This window comes from Dipodomys spectabilis, unplaced genomic scaffold (assembly GCF_019054845.1).
Source record: "Dipodomys spectabilis isolate Male_0828 unplaced genomic scaffold, ASM1905484v1 ptg000054l, whole genome shotgun sequence".
NCBI lineage: Eukaryota > Metazoa > Chordata > Mammalia > Rodentia > Heteromyidae > Dipodomys > Dipodomys spectabilis.
This window is the reverse complement of record NW_024870731.1, coordinates 26,030,915-26,048,828: the sequence shown is the minus strand read 5'-3', so window position 1 is coordinate 26,048,828 and position 17,914 is coordinate 26,030,915. Positions and strand designations below refer to the sequence as shown.

General features: G+C 42.8%; 1 protein-coding gene and 1 long non-coding RNA gene across 2 annotated transcripts in view; one reads left to right on the top strand and one right to left on the bottom strand.

Moving 5' to 3' along the window:
* Positions 1-17,914, top strand: part of Adamts9 (ADAM metallopeptidase with thrombospondin type 1 motif 9) — a 148,271-nt gene that overhangs the window by 114,494 nt on the left and 15,863 nt on the right. The window contains exons 30-34 of the mRNA XM_042680270.1: positions 5,671-5,844; positions 14,549-14,719; positions 16,004-16,198; positions 17,456-17,588; positions 17,772-17,866. Coding sequence (XP_042536204.1) covers positions 5,671-5,844; positions 14,549-14,719; positions 16,004-16,198; positions 17,456-17,588; positions 17,772-17,866 — 768 coding nt within the window. The remainder of the gene's footprint in view (positions 1-5,670; positions 5,845-14,548; positions 14,720-16,003; positions 16,199-17,455; positions 17,589-17,771; positions 17,867-17,914) is intronic.
* LOC122108249 lies at positions 587-2,201 on the bottom strand. Its single transcript, XR_006147502.1, has 2 exons — positions 1,582-2,201; positions 587-812 (listed from the first exon to the last, which is right to left on the bottom strand). It is a non-coding gene; the product is annotated as an uncharacterized LOC122108249 (long non-coding RNA).

Sequence of the window (17,914 nt, the reverse complement as noted above, 5' to 3'; positions counted from 1 at the left end):
TGAGGAACCTCCATTACAGCATGGTTAGTGGAACATTCTTCCAGAAACCTGAGTGGTGCTTAAATATTCTGAGCTTACCTCATTATCCTCCATCCCCCTAGCCATAATCCATGGCACAGAAGTTTGAAACATGGGACCCAGCATGTGTCCTTGTCCCTCTCAAAGCTTTTATTATAATGAAACAAGGGGTTTTATTTTTTATTTTAATTTAACAATTGGAAAATCTAAGCCCAACAAAAGCTCATCCTTTTCTGGCCCTCCAGGCATTTCATTCAAGGCAGTGTGCCAACCTGGTCATCCTATTAATGATTTGGAAGTGACTAATGCCATCCATTAGCTTCCAGCCTTTTTATTTTGGGGGCTGATATTCAGTTCATACAGAAACCCACAGCTAATATTGTTTTAAGATGCCACAATTATACCATCCTCTTAAAGACTTCCATACTTGGCTGCTTTTCTTTATGTTCCTTGGCCTCCACTGAACTATTTGCATTTCTCCCTGAACATTAAACTCAGAACATGCAACCAATGCTCATCTTAAAAGACTACTTTATTCACTAAAGAGAGGATGAAAAGATTTTTTTTTTTGCTCTTTATTAGCAAACAGAGAATAAGTTTTATTTCAGTATTCTGTGATCCTGAGGGAAAGCCTAAACTTACTTACAGAATTCAAATGATGAGGATGAAACATCTTGGGGCAGGGAACGGGGCGGGGTGGGGGGGTGATGTTGCATATATAATTGGATTAACGGAATCCTTCCCCAGAAAGAAGCATACTCATTCCAAACATGGTTGAGTGGAGGTCATTACTTCTGTTAAAGACAAAAGTTAACATCGTTGAGAGTTTGTGGGCAGCTTTGGGATGTCCTGATTTGATTTGCAGAAATGAATTATACGAACAGGCAGGAGAAGATGCTGCATGGGTAAATTTGATTTGTGCAAATGGGAAGTGAACCGGAGGAATAAACAGCCAATAGTTCATGGTGCATGATTAAAGGTTATTGGCTTAATATTGAATCTGTGGTGAACATAAGTATCCCTAAGGCAGTGATATTAAGCAAGAGTAATGATTGCCTATTTGCAAGAATATTTTGAACATTTTACATCTGTTCCTTCCATGTTTGTTTGTTTGCTGGCATCTACATTCTAGTCATTTTGTCTTCAAGGTAGGAAGACTAATTAGTGCAATTTCTCATCGGGTCAACATGCAGATACTATGATATAAAGAAAGTTGGAATCAGAGTGTATGTGGTCATGCTAATCTTAATAGTATCTCCTCCAAATTTGATATTTTGAAATTTGAAGTAAAATGTTCACTTCAGCATCTTTTGAAATTTTGAAGTTGTGAAGGACACCCACTGCTCTAGGAAAAAAAAATTCTCCCTCTAAGCCTTCAAGGATTTTTTTCCCCTCAAAAGTTCATATTTGGTCTGTTTAGATGATTTTGATTGAGAGCAAAGGGATGCCTATGAAATTTTAAAACAGAAATCACCCTTAGATCCTTGCTGCAGTCTGATACTGTGAAGGTTTTCTATTCTCAAGATACAGAAGCATTCCAGGGGACCGTTTTTCTAAACTTACCCTCTTCCTAGAGAAAGCTTTCTTTCCCAAACCCCTTGAAATGAAAAGCAGAACTGAAAAGAACAAGCGGTCAGATTAGAATGAAAGAAATGCTCCTTCATTCATCAGTCAGGAATTCTTCTCATGAGCTCATTCATCAATCCTGAGATGGAAGTTGTTTTCTAGCTGAATATCTTTGTGATCAGGATGAGGTTTAAAACAGTGGAACGCTGTGCTTTAATTATCAGCCCTTCTTTCCTTCCTTATTGGCACAAAATAAAATGATCTGTCTTATAATACATAGTGTCTTGGATTCAATGAGATAAAAATTAATATTTTAAAGATCTTTCAGTGCTAGTGATGCACTGGGAACTGGCAAACTGTAGTACGAATCTACCTCCCATTTTTCATGTTTATGACCTTTTTCATAAGTGCTATGAGACAGCTTAGCTGAGATGTCTGATGCTAAATTAGTCTTCTCATGTTTACTGGAGAAATGTGACAAACAAGTAGCTGTATCCTGTGAGAACTTAAGGCACACATATGAATTTGGGTTGGGGCAAGAAATTAACAGTGGTGTTAGTGATTTGTGCTCTCCATTTGTTTGTTTTTTTATTTGAACTTTGAGACTTGATGGTGAATTGCTGAAACCAAGTTTTTCAACCACGCTCTTGCTGATGTAGTACCAAACAATGTATCAGATTAGCACCATATTTTGAAACTTGGAGCCAAATTTCAGCCCACAGTAGCTATGCCACAGTTCCTTGGGTGCTTTTTGTTTTGTTTTTCATTATTTCCTTGAGCTACATTAATTATGTCTATTTGCAGAGTATCTACCTAAAATGTTCATAGCGAAGTATACAAAAGATATTTTCTGGAAAATACTTAGACTAGAGCTAAGCCCTCAGCTGGAAGTAATTAAAATTTTTTGTGTAGATCCACAGGTACTGGGGCTTGTACTCAGACCCTGGGCACTGTGCCTTACCTGGCTCTTTTTGCTCAAGCCAGGTGCTCTACCACTTGACCCACAGCTCCATTTCTGGCTTTTTGGTGGTTAATTGCAGTTAAGAGTCTCAAAGACTTTTCTATCCAGGCTGGCTTTGAACTGTGATCTTCACATCACAGCTTCCTCAATAGCCAAGATTACAGGCATGAGCCACCAAAGCCTGACTGGAAGTAAGTTAGCACCTGATGGAACATTTGGCAATGTCTGAAGATAGTTTGGGGTGAGGGTAAAGGTAAGTGGCATTTAGTGGTTTCAAACCAAGTATACCACTCACCTGCAATTCTCTTAACAGTCCCCACAGCAAGAACTATCCCATTGAGAAACCTTCACCAAGAGTCTGGCATATAGTAAGTGCTTAGTGAAAATGTGCAATTGTTGCCATTTCCAAAGGGTGCTTTGTATTATTTTTCAAGTTATTTCCCCCTTTAAAATAACGTCAGGACCATCCTTTTAGCAGTAATACTAAAAGAAAACCTATAATGTCCTTTCTACATTTTCAAGCATGCATTGTGAGTCTCCAAACCTGAGAAGTTCCTGGGAGGTTCTTTTTATCTATGTAAATAATTGTCAAGGTCCTCCTTTAAGTGACTGAGGTCTGCATACTAGCAGGGCTCTGTGGAGAGTGGAGGCAGCCAGAGCTAGTGCCAGGCTCAGTTGCTCAGAACTAAAACAAAAAAAAAAATCATGTTTCAACATTGCACCAAGAGATGGCCATGTTAGGATGGGTGGGGGGAGAGGAGAAGAGAGTTGAGAGAGAGAGAGAGAACATTAAGAGTGTCTTTACAAAGGAACCAAAAGGAGAATGGACTGGAACTAGGCAAATTAAACAACGAACACACACATCACCACTACTGTCAACATCTCTGGGCATGAGAGGTCTTTCTGATGCAGTGTTATTCATGGGACTTTTGCACGAATCTCCCCCAAATTCACCAAGCAAGGCTAGCTGGCTGTCAGTGTACACAGTTGCCTTCCATAGAAAGTTGAACACAGAGATTGAACTCAGATGGTGCACCTTGTTTTGAGCAGCGATTACTGTAGCTGTGTTATTCAGAAACGTAGGGTTTGTTGCTATGCACTTAGGTCATGTTGAAACTCTCAAGTGTTATTTCAGAGCTAGCTGTGACATTATGAAAACCAAAAGCCAAAACAATATATTGCAAAATGGAAGCTTCTTGGGTATTAATCTGCCTTTGGAAAAAATAATGGGACATTGAGAGGAATGAATTTTAAATTTGGATATTTATGACTTTTAGTAGCTTACCCTCATTGACCTATAAATACTTTATTCAATAACAGTAGCAGCAAAAAGAGGCTCTATTTACTTGTCTAAATAGTATTATATACTATTTCTATTTTCTTTGTTATTAAGACATTATGAGAGTTTTAATATATATACATCTACCTATCTATCTATCTACCTATTAATCAGCCTTACATCAAACTCAAATGTGTTTACAGTATTGCTATTCTTTCTTGTGTTTTTATTTGGATTATCTTGTTCTAGAAATGGACTCTTTTATATTTGAGACACTCATTGCAAATAGAGGCTGTTTGTTTTGTTAAGGATGATGTTAGAATATATCTGTCATTTATGGAGTGACTCTCTACCACTGGAATCCATTCTTTTCCAGTGTAATCAATGAGAAATACTGCTCATGGAGCCCCCATGAACACTGAATGCCTTTTCTCTAGAGTCAGGGCTATCACTGGGGTTCTGGGCCCTTCCATTCCTCTGAGAACATAGCAGACTTTTCCCGTTTCCTTCAGGACATAGCAACTTTAAATGACTCTGGTTTCTTGTGGGTCACAAGCTCATTCAATAGTTAATACAATTAAACCCAGACAATGGTAGTTGTTAGTCCAAAACATTTTCTTCTCTTCAGCTCGCTTTGATGTGAACTATGAGCTTCCTCTCATGAATAGATCAGCCTAAAATAATCAGACTGCCCAAGCTTTCTCCTAAAACATACCACCTATTTCCTTAAAAATCCAAAATAGGGAGATATATCACCATCTTGATGGATGGTTTCTAAGAGCTGAATCCAACCGCAGGTGAATTAGATTGATCTGTCTTTCTAGTTTAAAAGTCTATTCTTTAAGGAGACTTCTTAGAATATAACTTTGAAGTATAATAAACTTTTTTCTTTTAAGCTAGACAAATTAATGAAGTGAGTTATCACAAGAACTTGGTAATAACTTTTGATAGCTAAATGCAGTAACATGCTCTTTCTAATCAAAGGTTGTATTTAGTTTCTGCCTTTTAAAAGCTTAATAAAAGCAATAATTTTTGGCCCACATATAAGATTATGAAACCCAGCAATGAAGAAGACATTAACAAATTAACTTAGAAGTTAGTTGCAGATTTAACAGGATGACTTACAACTTGGTCAACAAAATATTTCAGGTTGGTTAATGGTGTTTTCCAAGGGCTGAAATCATGAAGCCCAAGGAAATGGTGTTTTCTTGTCAGCTTTTATTCTTTATATATTCCTCTGAGGTTGCAAATAGACACAAATATCTAAGTGAATTCCATGATTTAAAAAAGCAAAGCAACAACAACAACCAAAAAAAAAAAAAAAGCAAAGCAAAGAAATCCCTTGTCTGCAGGAACAGGAACAAGAGAAGGAAGACTCATTAAAAAAATTCAACTTATAAGTCCCTAAATCTTTAGTGGTCTTTGTCACTTCGAGTTACACTTGGAATCTGCCAAGAATTGCTTCTTGTATAGTGCTGTATCTCCCCGTTTGCAAGAACCTGTAATCCTCAGGTGTAAATCCTTTAGAATTTCCATTTCATGAGACTGTGTTACTTCCAAGTTATGTTAACTATTTCACCCAGATCTCTCCCATCATATGCAATGTTCCAAGAGTTTTGCTATCCTAAGAAAGTTCTCTAAATGCCTGGCCCTTCCTCACTCTTCACAGTGAGTTTGCAGCTTTTAGACACTCCCTTGGCGCCCCTTTCACTGGGAATTAGAGAGCAAAGCCTGGTGATGCTGTGAGAGTCATTGGATTAGGAGTCCATTCCCCTCCCTTTGACCCTCTCCACCCCAGCCCGCAGACCTGAGCCCACGCATCCACTCACGTCCTCTGTCTTCTTAGTGCTCGGTGTCCTGTGGCCAAGGCGTGCAGCACAGGCAGGTGGATTGTCACATCGGAGCCCACAAAACAGCCAGAGAGACGGAGTGCAACCCCTACACCAGACCGGAGTCGGAACGCATCTGCCAGGTCACACCGTGCCCTCTCTACGCTTGGAGGACAGAGCAATGGCAAGAAGTAAGTAGAGCCATGAACTGTGCTCCTGCCAGGCATGGGCTCCCCCTCCTTCTACCATAACATCCGGTCCCTGGGAAGCCCCCAAAGCCATCAGGCCCATGGCATGTCTGGCTCGCTCCCAAAAGCTAGGCTGTCAGACTTCAGCCTTCACTCTGACAAGGGTGGGCAAGCTCCTTGTTTAAGCAATTTCTATATCTGTCTGTGTTCTCCAATGTTCCAGATATGACTGCACCAAGAGCTTTAACAGGCCCTGTGCCAAATGTATGCAGATAACTTCACAGAAGGAGGGGAAGGTGGGAGAAATATGTTAAATATGTGTGCCAGATTTGGTCATTCTTGTACTTGTTTGAATAGCCAGAAGGCAGACTTGAGGTAGGACTTGCTCTGTATTTTTCTGTCCATCATATTGTCATCACGTAGAAGGGCACATGTGATGCCCCTGATTAATTCGTGGAGGAGTCCCAAGGATTTAAGAATTGATCTGCAGAAATTGCTCAGTCAATGAAGAAATAGACGAAGCTTTCTTTCCCCCCAGTTCTAGTTAATGTTTGGCCAAAGAGGGCACTAAGCAGTCGTGTGGAAAAATCCAGCTAGGAAGGTGAACTCATTAAGAGAAAAGAGGTAACCTCAGCTTCTAGACAGAGCTGAGCAGGCTGAGCTAGGCACTGGTGATTCATGCCTATAATCCTAGCAGCTGTGAGTCAGTAGCTCACAGCTTGTCATCCTAACTACTCAAGAGGTTGAGATCTGAAGATTTCGGTTCAAAGCCAACCTGGACTAGAAAGTCTGAGATGAGGGAAGTGTGTGTGTGTGTGTGTGTGTGTGTGTGTGTGTGTGTGTGTGTGTGTGTGGAGAGAAACAGACAGACAGACAGACAGACAGACAGAATGAACGAAGTTAAAAGAGTCTGTTATCTGTCGTGTGTCATGTACCTCACAAACGAAAGAAGAGAGACTGGATGCTACGTTTGTTCTTTTAATCCATGGCGAGTATTCCAACTGAACTCCTCACCCTAGGTCAGGATCAGCCCACTAGCCCTGCCCTCTCTCCCTTTCTCCCCACAGATTGGTTCCATGGTGGAGTCATTCCTATCTTCTAGGATTCTCTCTCCATCTGCTCATCTTTTGGTTTGTTTTCCTTCTCAACTTTGTGCCTAGAGCTGAGGGCCTGTTGGGTGCTGTCCTTTAGAGAGAATCTCACACAGGCTTTTCTGCCTAGTGTGGCTTTGAACTGATTCTCCAGATCTCAACCTCTTGAGTAGTTAGGATGACAAGCTGTGAGCTACTGGCTCTTTTTGAGAAGCAATCCAGGCACTTGAAAGTATGGTTCAAGTGGTAGAAAACCTGCCTAGCAAGTGAAAGTCTTGAGTTCAATCTCCAGTCTCTCAAAAATCATCATCATCATCATCATCATCATCATCATCATCATCATCATCATCATCATCCAGGTATCTGTATTAAGCAGGGACTTTGCACACTTGCCATCCTGTGGTCATTGGGGGTGTTTTGTATAGCCATGTAGGTTGGATACTGTACAATGCCAGGGAGCCCCAATCCTATAGACTGTAATGTAAGAGGCATCCCCTAGAACTGTCCAGTTCAGTGCCCCTAGTACTAATGATAAGAAAAAGAATAGAACTTAATATTTACTAAGCTATGGATGAGGCACCATGATGGATATTTCTTGCATGATATACCTATCTCATCGAACCTTTCTACAACTCCCTGATCCAGCCATTGTATTTTTATCCATGTTTTAATGTGAGGAAACTTGAAAGATGGGTAGTTTAACTCATGATAAAAGTCGTGCATTGAGTGGTTCAGCTGAAATATGAAGCCTAGCAGCCTGGCCTTGGTACCACAGCTTTGAAAGTTTGCCGATATCATCATGTACCTCGGGTGAGTTACTTTAGTTCCTTCTCAGCGGCTTTGCAAGGTTTTTACCTAGAGAATGGATTTCAAAGTCATTTTCCCTTTATTGGATTACAAACTGCTTTTCTTTTTCTTTTTATTAGTCATGGGGCTTGAACTCAAGGCCTGAGCACTGTCCCTGAGCTTTTTGGCTCAAGGCTAGTACTCTACTACTTTGAGGCACAGCTCCACTTCCGGTTTCCTGGAGGTGAATTGGAGATAAGAGTCTCACAGACTTTCCTGCCCCAGCTGGCTTTGAACCATGATCCTCGGATCTTAGCTTCCCGAGTAACTAAGATTATGGGCATGAGCCACCAGCACCTAGCATAACCCACTTTTAAAAGTGAGATTCTAAGTCCAGTTGCTTGATTGTCAGACCTAAAGCTTTGTCGTGGGAAAGACTCGCTGCAGTTCCAGCCCCTCAGTTCCTTGTGCAGCCTTTGGCTACGCTGCGGACACAGGACATTGTGTGCTCTTGTTAGCCTCTGAAGGGAAGGTGTAATAATTATACAAGAGGATGCCCAGTCGATAATGGTGGGGTACACCTATTGTGATCCCAGATACTCATGAGGCAGAGGTAGGAGGATCATGTTCCAGGACAGCCCAGGACAAATTAGTGAGCACAAAGCAAAGTACAAACAGAAGGGCTGGGTGCAGAGAAGGAATGTGTCACCCCACTTGATGCGGATTTGACTTTGAGGTTCGGGCTGCAGTCTGCATATCTCCAGAGTAAGAATGAACAGCAAGCGTGGCTGCAGGATCTCAGTGAGACCAGCCGGCTGCCTCAGCCACTCTAAAACTTACAAGCTTTCCCCGAGATGCTTGTCATTCTGTGTGGGGTCTCCCCTCGAGCTCAGAGGAGGCCCAGCCGGCTGGCCTTCCAGTAGTGCCCACCAGTACTGGGCAGTGATTTGTCTCTCCACTTTAGTATGTAATGTAGTTTTGTACCATAATGTAATAAAATATAAACTATAATGTAGTTTAGTTTTGTACTAGAGTACTCATGAGGCTGTTCTGGGGAAAAATAGAACAACAAAAAGAGATTTTTAATATCTTTGAGAATGATTTTCCAGTGGATTTGCTTATTAATTTCACCAGATCCATAAAGACACTTATCCTTTTAACAAAGTCAGATTGTAAGTACTAAGTCCATAGGATAATGCACCTTTCACATCAAGGGATATGATATAATAACCCTATATAATAACCCTAAATATTAATGGGCTCACTCCTCCACTCAAAAAAATAGCTGACTGGATAAAAATAAGATCCATCCATTGTTTGCATTCTGTTTTGGGTTATTTTTTAATTGATTAAAACTTCCACTAATTGTGATAGATGTCTTTTAGTATATTATTACCTGTCACATTTATTGAATAAATAAAAGATACTAATCTGTGATCTTTGGTAAAAGAATTCAGATACAGACATTTGCACAAAATAACATACGTTTAGATATAAAGAACCATCAAGAGCAAGCAAATGTGTTTTTATTTGGGGTTTTTGTTTGTTTGCTTTTTGAAACGAAAAAAATCTAGAGAGTGCCATTCTTCTCCAGTACCTCTCTACATCACAGTGAGGCTACCCTGCTCCTGCCCTCACCCCAGTCTCCCTGTAAATTCCATCAGTCTTTATGCAAGTTGTCACTTCTCAGAAGCCTTTGGTTGCTCTTTCCTCCCTACTCATGACCGATTCAGTGCTTTTCATAAAGGGCTCAAATTACTCTTTTTTTATTTTTTTAATTAATTGATTGATTGATTTTTTTGTGAGGTAGTGGAGGAAAGAAAGACCTTTTGCTTGGGACTGTGCTGCATTTTTTTTGGCAATAGGGCTGTTTTCTATTCAAGTTAGCTTGATGACCTTTACGATGCTCTTGATGGTTCTTTATATCTAAACGTATGTTATTTTGTGCAAATGTCTGTATCTGAATTCTTTTACCAAAGATCACAGATTAGTATCTTTTATTTATTCAATAAATGTGACAGGTAATAATATACTAAAAGACATCTATCACAATTAGTGGAAGTTTTAATCAATTAAAAAATAACCCAAAACAGAATGCAAACAATGGATGGATCTTATTTTTATCCAGTCAGCTATTTTTTTGAGTGGAGGAGTGAGCCCATTAATATTTAGGGTTATTATATAGAGATGTGTTATGTTTCCTGCCATTTCTTGATTTCCTATATTTTGTTTTTGTCTTCTTCCTGTGTTTACTAAATTGATCTTCTAACGATCTTTGTCTGATGTGTTTCTTTGATTTTGATTGTTTTTTTCAGGTTGTATTCCTTCCTTTAGAATTCTTTGTAATGCTGGTTTGGTGATCATGAATTTCTGTAATTTTTGTTTGTCATGGAAGGTTTTGGGCTCACCATCCAGTGTAAATGGTAGTTTCACTGGGTAGATCAATCTGGGTTGGCAGTTGTTGATCTTCAGTGCTTGGATTATAACATTCCAGGCTCTCCTTGTGTGAGGGTTTGTGTGGAGAGGTCTACTGTCTTCTGGTTTTCTTTCCATTGTAATATAGCTCCTTCTTTAGTTTTGTGGCATTTAAAATCAGTTCCTTGCTATGCAAATCTGATGTTTTTACTATGATGTGTCTAGAAGTGTTTCTTCTTGGATCCAGTCTACTAGGGGCTCTATATGCTTCTGTTAAGCAGGTGAGATTTTCTCTCTTAAGAGTGGGAAAGTTCTCAGCTGTTATTTTACTGAATAGGTTGTCGATGCCTTTACTATTAAATTCTTCCCCCTCATTGATCCCAATTATGCATAGTTTGATTTCTTAGCTGAGTCTGCCAATTTCTGGACTTCCCTGTGGTAGGTTCTGAGTGTTTTTTCCATACTTTTGACTTTGTTCTAGCTCCTCTGTTTTATCATCAACTTCTGAAGTTCTTTTTTCCAATTTACTTATTCTGTTACCTATGGATTCTACTGTGGTTTACATTGTGGAAATTGAACCTTTTATGGTTCCAAGATCAGTTCTCATTTCAACTTTTATTTATTTATTTATTTATTTGCTTACTTATTTTTTGGGGTCCGGTCGTGGGACCTGAACTCTGGGCCTGAGCGCTGTCCCTCAGCTCTTCAGCTCAAGGCTAGCGCTCTACCACTTGAGCCACAGCACCACTTCCGGCTTTTTTCTTTTTGCTTATGTGGTGCTGAGGAATCGAACCCAGGGCCTCAGGCATGCAAGGCAAGCACTCTACCACTGAGCCAACTTCCCAGCCCTCATTTCAACTTTTAATGTGTTGTATAATGTGTCTCTTTTTCCCTCCGTATCTTTCTGAGAGTCTTGGATTTTTGTCATTTCTTTTTTGAGCTTTTGAAGTTGATTTTGCATGTCCCCTTTTATGTTATTGACCAATTCTGTCACCACTTCTTTAATGGTTCTTTTGTCATCCATCTCTTCTTCATTCTCACTGGAGTCCTTCCCTGGATTGTTGTTGACTTAGTTTATTGTCTTCATTGCTCATTAATCTTGTAATTTTTCATTGTGATTTAGGCATTTGGGTTCAGATTGTCTGGGCTGTGACCCCAGCTTGGCCTGTTTCACCTGACTAGTGGCAGCCCTTGCTTGGCTTAGACTAGTTCACCCAGGGTAGGCTTTCCCACAGAGTCCCAGGACCAGCAAACACCCGTGTGCATGCTCAGCCCCAGGCTAGTTGGAGGGAGCTCAGTCAGGACTGCTGCAGGGACTGGAAAGGTTAGATTCTGGTCTCTTGAGATCAACATGCACTGGGCACTGCCACTAGCCTGGCTGCTCCTGCCATTGGGCTGTTCTTGCCATTTCTACCACCAGGCAGCTCCCACACCAGACCACTCCTGCCACTCAGCCGCTGGGCTGCTCCTCCTGCTCACCTGCTGGGCTGTTCCTGCTGTGGAGTTGCTCCCACTGCTGGACCACTCCAGGGCTGGCTGTTCCTGCCACTAAGATCCTAGGTCTCCCTGTTATTCTTAACAAGAAAAGTCTGAAGTACTGTGGGATTTTTTTTCCTCTTGTCTTGTGGAGAAGATAAGAGTTTGTCATCCAAGATTTTCTCCAGCATTTAAATGGGTGAATCTCTGAAAGAAGATGGACAAAAGTGGGTGGAATGGAAGATGATCAGGGAGAGAGGGAAAGAGGAGGAGGCCCAGAGGTGCAGGGAGAGAAGGGCAGTTCTGTCCCTTTAACTATTTAGAAGGAAGCCTGTAGAGGGAAGCGGTTGTACAAATGGCTGTTCCTCTAACAGCTGCTGTGTTTTCTTGTCACAAGGCCATGGACATGCTGTGCCCAGACCCAGCTGGCCTTTATACAACTGCCCGGCCTGTTTCTGTTGCACTCTGCCCCCCTTCTTACATATTTGGAGTTTCCTGACTTTTATTCTGACCAGTCGTAGCATGATTTCTAAGCTCATCTTCTCCCTGAGGAGTTAGTACTGAGCACTGGGTACTTGACCAATTGATTGAAAAGATTTTCATGAAATTGGCCACAGGAACCAATCAGGGTTTCCAATGTTTACGCAGGTGTATTAACCCTAAAACTCATTTCCTCATGAATTTATTCAGCAAATAGGTCACTTTCAGGGTGCCAGACACTAGGCATGAGGAAGGCTTTAAAACCCCAGACCTTAAATCATGTGATCTAAAGAATTACCAATGAAGGCCAAAAATGGTGGTATACACCTGAAATCTCGGCTACTTGGGATGCAGCGGTAGGAGGATCCTGGTTCAAGACCAACCCAAGCAAACGTTTCTGGGCCTCTATCTCAAAACTAAGCAAGGTTACAGTGGTTGCATCTGTAATCCTAGCTACTCAGAAGGTAATGATAAGAGGATCACATTCCAAGACCTTCTCTACGATCTAATCTGAAAACCAAACTTAAAGCAAAAGGACTGGGTATGGGACTCAGGCAGTAAGTAGAGCACTTGTCTGAGTTCAACCCAGGCTCTACAAAATCAAACAGACAAAAAAAACACGTAGAGCATCCTAAACCCTGTGCTCTCCAGTCCCTCCCTTCATTCTGTGACACGTCCTTGTAGATGCTTTCTAGCAGTAGCCGGGTGACATGAGCCACGACAAATTCCTTCCTCTCCAAAGAAAATAACCCTTAAAATGTAGAGCCTGTGACTATCAAGTGATTTTTGTGCCCCCGTGGTTAGGGAATTGTACAAAAAGATACATTTCAAAGTGGAAAGCGTCTTGATTACAGCCTTTAAGGAGAGACAATTTCTACCAACGGCAATAAATGATCTTGTTTAGAAATCACTCATGTCACCACCAACCTGCCTGAATAAGGCAGTACCTCACGAGATTGTCTTAGGGCCTCATCCCCATCAAATTCCTCCCACTATTCATTTCAGCACATTTAAAGGCACTACGGGCAAGGTGTCTATGTGTCCCAGCAACTGCTGAACTACGGTGCATCCTCTGACATTTATCAGTTCATGGTGTTACTTATGCCTTTGGTAGAGGTGGGTTTTTCTTCTTCCCTAAAAGTCAGAATGAAATTTGAGGAAACCCTTTAGAAATTAAAAATAAGACTATGTGAACTTCCTTCCTGTTGTTTGGAATATTCTAGGTCATAACCCAGGATAGGAGAAAGAATCATAAATCGTTGGTTGGTGTCTGGGGGTGCTGACAAACTCCCGGCACTTGCCTGCATTTCAGTTCTGCTCACCCATCTCCCGTGGCCTCACCAGCATGGAAGATTTCAGGAGAAAGGAATTTTGTGTCACTCTTGATGACTTCCAAAGCATGAGTTCAGTCACTTATTTACCCAGTTTAATTTTTAATTTTCCCAAAGAGTTACTTTATCCCAGCTGCCTTCTCTACCACAGGCAAAATAGCTTCATGGTAGTTTAACCATTTATCGTGACAGAGGAGAAAACACTTGACACATACAAAGTCTCCGGGAAGCGTGACCTTCTACTCTCACCTGGCATTGGTTCCAGTCTATGGATTAGTGACAGTGAGCATCCTGGAAGGCTTGTCAGGGGTAGCTGCTCAACTGTCACCATCTTCTCAGAGTCATCTAAATCCTAATTGTCTAAGGAATTAGCGTGTGTGTGTGTGTGTGTGTGTGTGTGTGTCTGTCTGTCTGTCTGTCTGTCTGTCTGTCTGTATATATATGTGTGTGTGTGTGTGTGTGTATGCCAGTATTAGGCTTTGAACTGAGGACCTGGTGCTATCCTTGAGCTTTTTTGCTCGAGGCTAGAGCTCTACCACCTGAGCCATAACTCCACTCTGGCTTTCTTTAGTAGTTAATCAGAGATAATCACAGACTTTCCTGCCCTTGCTGGCTTTGGACTGTGATCCTCAGATCTCAGCCTCCAGAGTTGTTAGGGTTACAGGTGTGGAATTCCCTTTTCTAAAGTAGTTAAAGCTTTTCTTCTGGTGATCACTTCACAGGTTTCGTTTTTGTTTTATCGTGGATGAAAAGGGCACCATCCATTTTGAGGTCTTGGAGAGGTGGTTATTTTGTGGCATTGAGGAGTCAACTCATGGCCTTGTGCATATTAAGCTGTTGTCCTAATGCTGAGCCACTTCCCAGCCTTGGCGCTGTGCATTTCAAGTATTTAAGTGTTCAATGAAGACTTTTGCCAGCCTGAGCTTTGCTCCTTCTGCTGTGCTTCATCATTCAGACAGGCAGGTGTGACACCAGCACCTGAGCCAAGAGCAGTGCTATTCAGTGACAGCCCCTGCCCTGGAGATCTCATGGGCTTAAAGGCTGCAAAGTAACAGGAACCCAGCAATGGCAGGACTGAGATCCTGGAAGCCATCTGTCAAGCCTCATACCTCTCCACTTCTTTTGTAGTGTACCAAGACTTGTGGCGAAGGCACCCGGTACCGCCGGGTGAGATGCGTGGCCGAGGACCAAGGCGAGGTGCATGCCGCACACTGTGATGCCAGCCAGCGGCCCGCGGACCGCGAGAGCTGCAGCTTGCAGCCCTGCGAGTATGTGTGGATCACAGGAGAGTGGTCAGAGGTACTGTCCCGCGGGGTCTGTGACTGCCTGCAGATCAGCCGGGGCCTCAGAGTGGCAGGAATGGGCTGGGTTAGATCCACTTGCCCATTCCACACCTGAGAACTGTATATATTCGGGCAGGTCCCTCCGCCCACCCACCTAGGCCACAGACACGCAAACGAGGAGAGAGGTCTAGAAGATGGCCCCAATGTTCCTTGCATTCTGCATTCTGTGATTCATGTTGATGTCCTGTTGGTGTGATTTATTTTTAAAGAGTTTATAGATTCATAGGATGCTTGCAAGTGCCTCAGGAAATGTAAGCAGCAGGAAAAGTATATTTTATGCTAAAGACACAATAGAGGTGTGGCAACTGTGGCCATCTAGCTCGTGCTATGTACAGGCGGTGGCTCACTTCCTTCTCACTCATTTGAGTTACATACCTGGTGAGGACCTGATGCAAGACCTGCTACATGAGTCACTGAGCCACCCCTCAGCCCCCGCTTTCCTTTCAGTAGTGAGTATTTTGAAGCACTATATGGTTCACATAAACAAGTCACATAAAGAGCTGGGTATCGTGGTCCCAGGCCTTGAATTCAGTATTGGGGGGAAGGGTCACAGATCAGCACATAAGGAAGGTTGAGAGACAAGGACATATGCACCTGAGAGAGAGAGACAGACAGATAGACAGAAAGGCAGGGAGAGAAGTAGAAGAACATGCCAATCAAAGCACATAGGCAGGGCTGGGAAGGTGGCTTAGTGGTAGAGTGCCTGCCTAGCATGCATGAAGCCCTGGGTTCAATTCCTCAGCATCACTGTAAACAGTAAAAGCCAGAAGTGGTGCTGTGGCTCAGGTGGTAGAAGGCACATAGGGAAGAGAGAGAGAAAATAGGAGGGAAGAGAACACAGCGCTCAGCACCAGGGAGGAAGGGGGCCTGGCCCCAGGACTCCTTGTCTGAATGCATTTCATGCTGGAAGCACAGACTCACAGCAGACAGGCCTCCCTGCCACACCCCAACCTCACCCCCCCACCCCTACCCAGGTTTGGTGGCAGCTGAGCTCTGCCTCCTCCCTTCTCTCAGAGCACAGAGAAGGGGCTTGTGGGGCCCCCACCTGCAGGAGGACCCCCAGGTGGGGAGGGGAGGTCGTGCGGGTCGCCCGCCTCCTGGGTACTCTGGCTACAGCTGCGGATGAATAAATGAGCTGATGAGTGAGCACGATCTGTGTGCTGGGGTCAGGCCGGGGTGGAGGGCTGGGGCCCATTGTGGCTGCCCCCAGGTGAGGAGTGACCCTCCCCTCTCTTCCCAGTGCTCAGTGACCTGTGGGAAGGGCTACAAACAAAGGCTGGTCTCCTGCAGCGAGATCTACACCGGCAAGGAGAATTATGAGTACAGCTACCAAACCACCATGAACTGCCCCGGCACGCAGCCCCCCAGCGTGCACCCCTGCTACCTGAGGGACTGCCCCGTCTCGGCCACCTGGAGGGTTGGCAACTGGGGAAGTGTAAGTCGATGACTGAGTCGTCAGAGCTCAAGTCTTTACCCTGTTCTTTCTGAAGGCTGGCCAGCTCACCCGAATCCCTTTCCTTGAGGGAGAAACCGCAGTTAGCAGCGTGCATGTGAGTGCTGGAAGAGAAGGGGCTTGGTGCTTAGCACATAGGCTCAGCTCCTCTACAACTGAATCCTGGCTCTGCTCCCTCCCTGGAGGATGCAAGCTCTGGGATTTTTTTTCCTCTGTTTCCTCATCTATAAAATGGGTGCTTGGGGGGGGGACCAAAAATGAGTCCGTAGGTTATGATGGCTCTGCGTGGTCCATTTATTAGGTTGTTTACGGTACACATATTTAATTCTTCCTTTTAAATGAGGACTTAGAATCTGGAACTTAGAGTCACTTGAGGAGGAGATTCTGCTGCTTCTGTCTGGGAGTCTCTGTACATTCAAGTGGTTCTGTGTTAGGAGAACTTCATTACGTTAGAAATATAATAAGATTTTCTAAATTGGATTTTTTTTCTTTAGTTCAGAGTTTTCTAAATTGAATCTGTGCTGGAAAAAAAAATGACACAGCATCCAGATTCTCAATCTTAAAAATGATGGAGCAAAAGTGATAAGTTGGAAGTCATCAGGGCTGGAATGTTAGCACCCCAATGACCTTGAACACATTTCTTAACCTTTGAGTCTGATCTACTCAGTATAAAGACAGGATAATGGGTCAGGCACTGGTGGTTCACACCTGTCATCCTGGGCTACTCAAGTGGCTGAGATCTGAAGTATTGCAGTTCAAGGATAGCCCAGACCCCAAAAAAAGCATGGCTAGAGGCGTGGCTCCAGTGGTAGAACACCACCCCAATGAATTCAAACCCCAGTTTAGCCAAAGAGAAAAACGAAAACAGAATAATGATAGTACAGTATCATTGCGTTATCGTGCACTTTAAGTGCAAAAATTTATGTACACTTCCAATTACGTATAATCTCATATGTAGGTATAAAATTCTCATACATATATGACAGTTTAAGTTTTACATATACCTAAGCTTTATGTATTGTATGTACGATATATGTATATGAAGCTCAAACATGTGTATCTAAAGCTTGGCCCAGAGACCAGTCTGTAGTAGGTGTTCAATGAACATGATTTCCATGCTTGAGCACAGCAGGATCTAGGCCATTGCCTTTTGTGGGACCGTAGAGCATTGTGCTCCTCAGGCTTGCCAGCCTGCGTCTCCCACATGGAGCCACGTGCTCACTCTCCTTTGCCTTACAGTGTTCCGTGTCCTGTGGCGTGGGAGTCATGCACAGATCTGTGCAATGTCTAACCAATGAGGACCAGCCCAGCCACTTGTGTCTCGACGACTTGAAGCCGGACGAACAGAAAACCTGCCATAATGTTTATAACTGTAAGCATGCCATCCCAAGCTCGAAGAGCAAGATTTCTTTGCTATGTATTTGCCAGACTTTTTAGAAATACACTCTTCTTCATTTTTTTTTCTTAAAGAAATTCCTTCCTTTGCTAAAGAGTCTTAGTGTGAACAGTGCGGTCCAGGTCATTAAATCTGATTTGTACAATTTGTATCTTCCAGGTGAGTTACCCCAGACCTGCAAGGAAGTAAAAAGACTCAATGGTGTCCGTGAGGATGGTGAATATTTCCTGACTGTGAGAGGGAAACTCCTAAAGGTGATGCCATGAACCAGACTTTTTTTTTTCTAGATCATTCTGGATCAT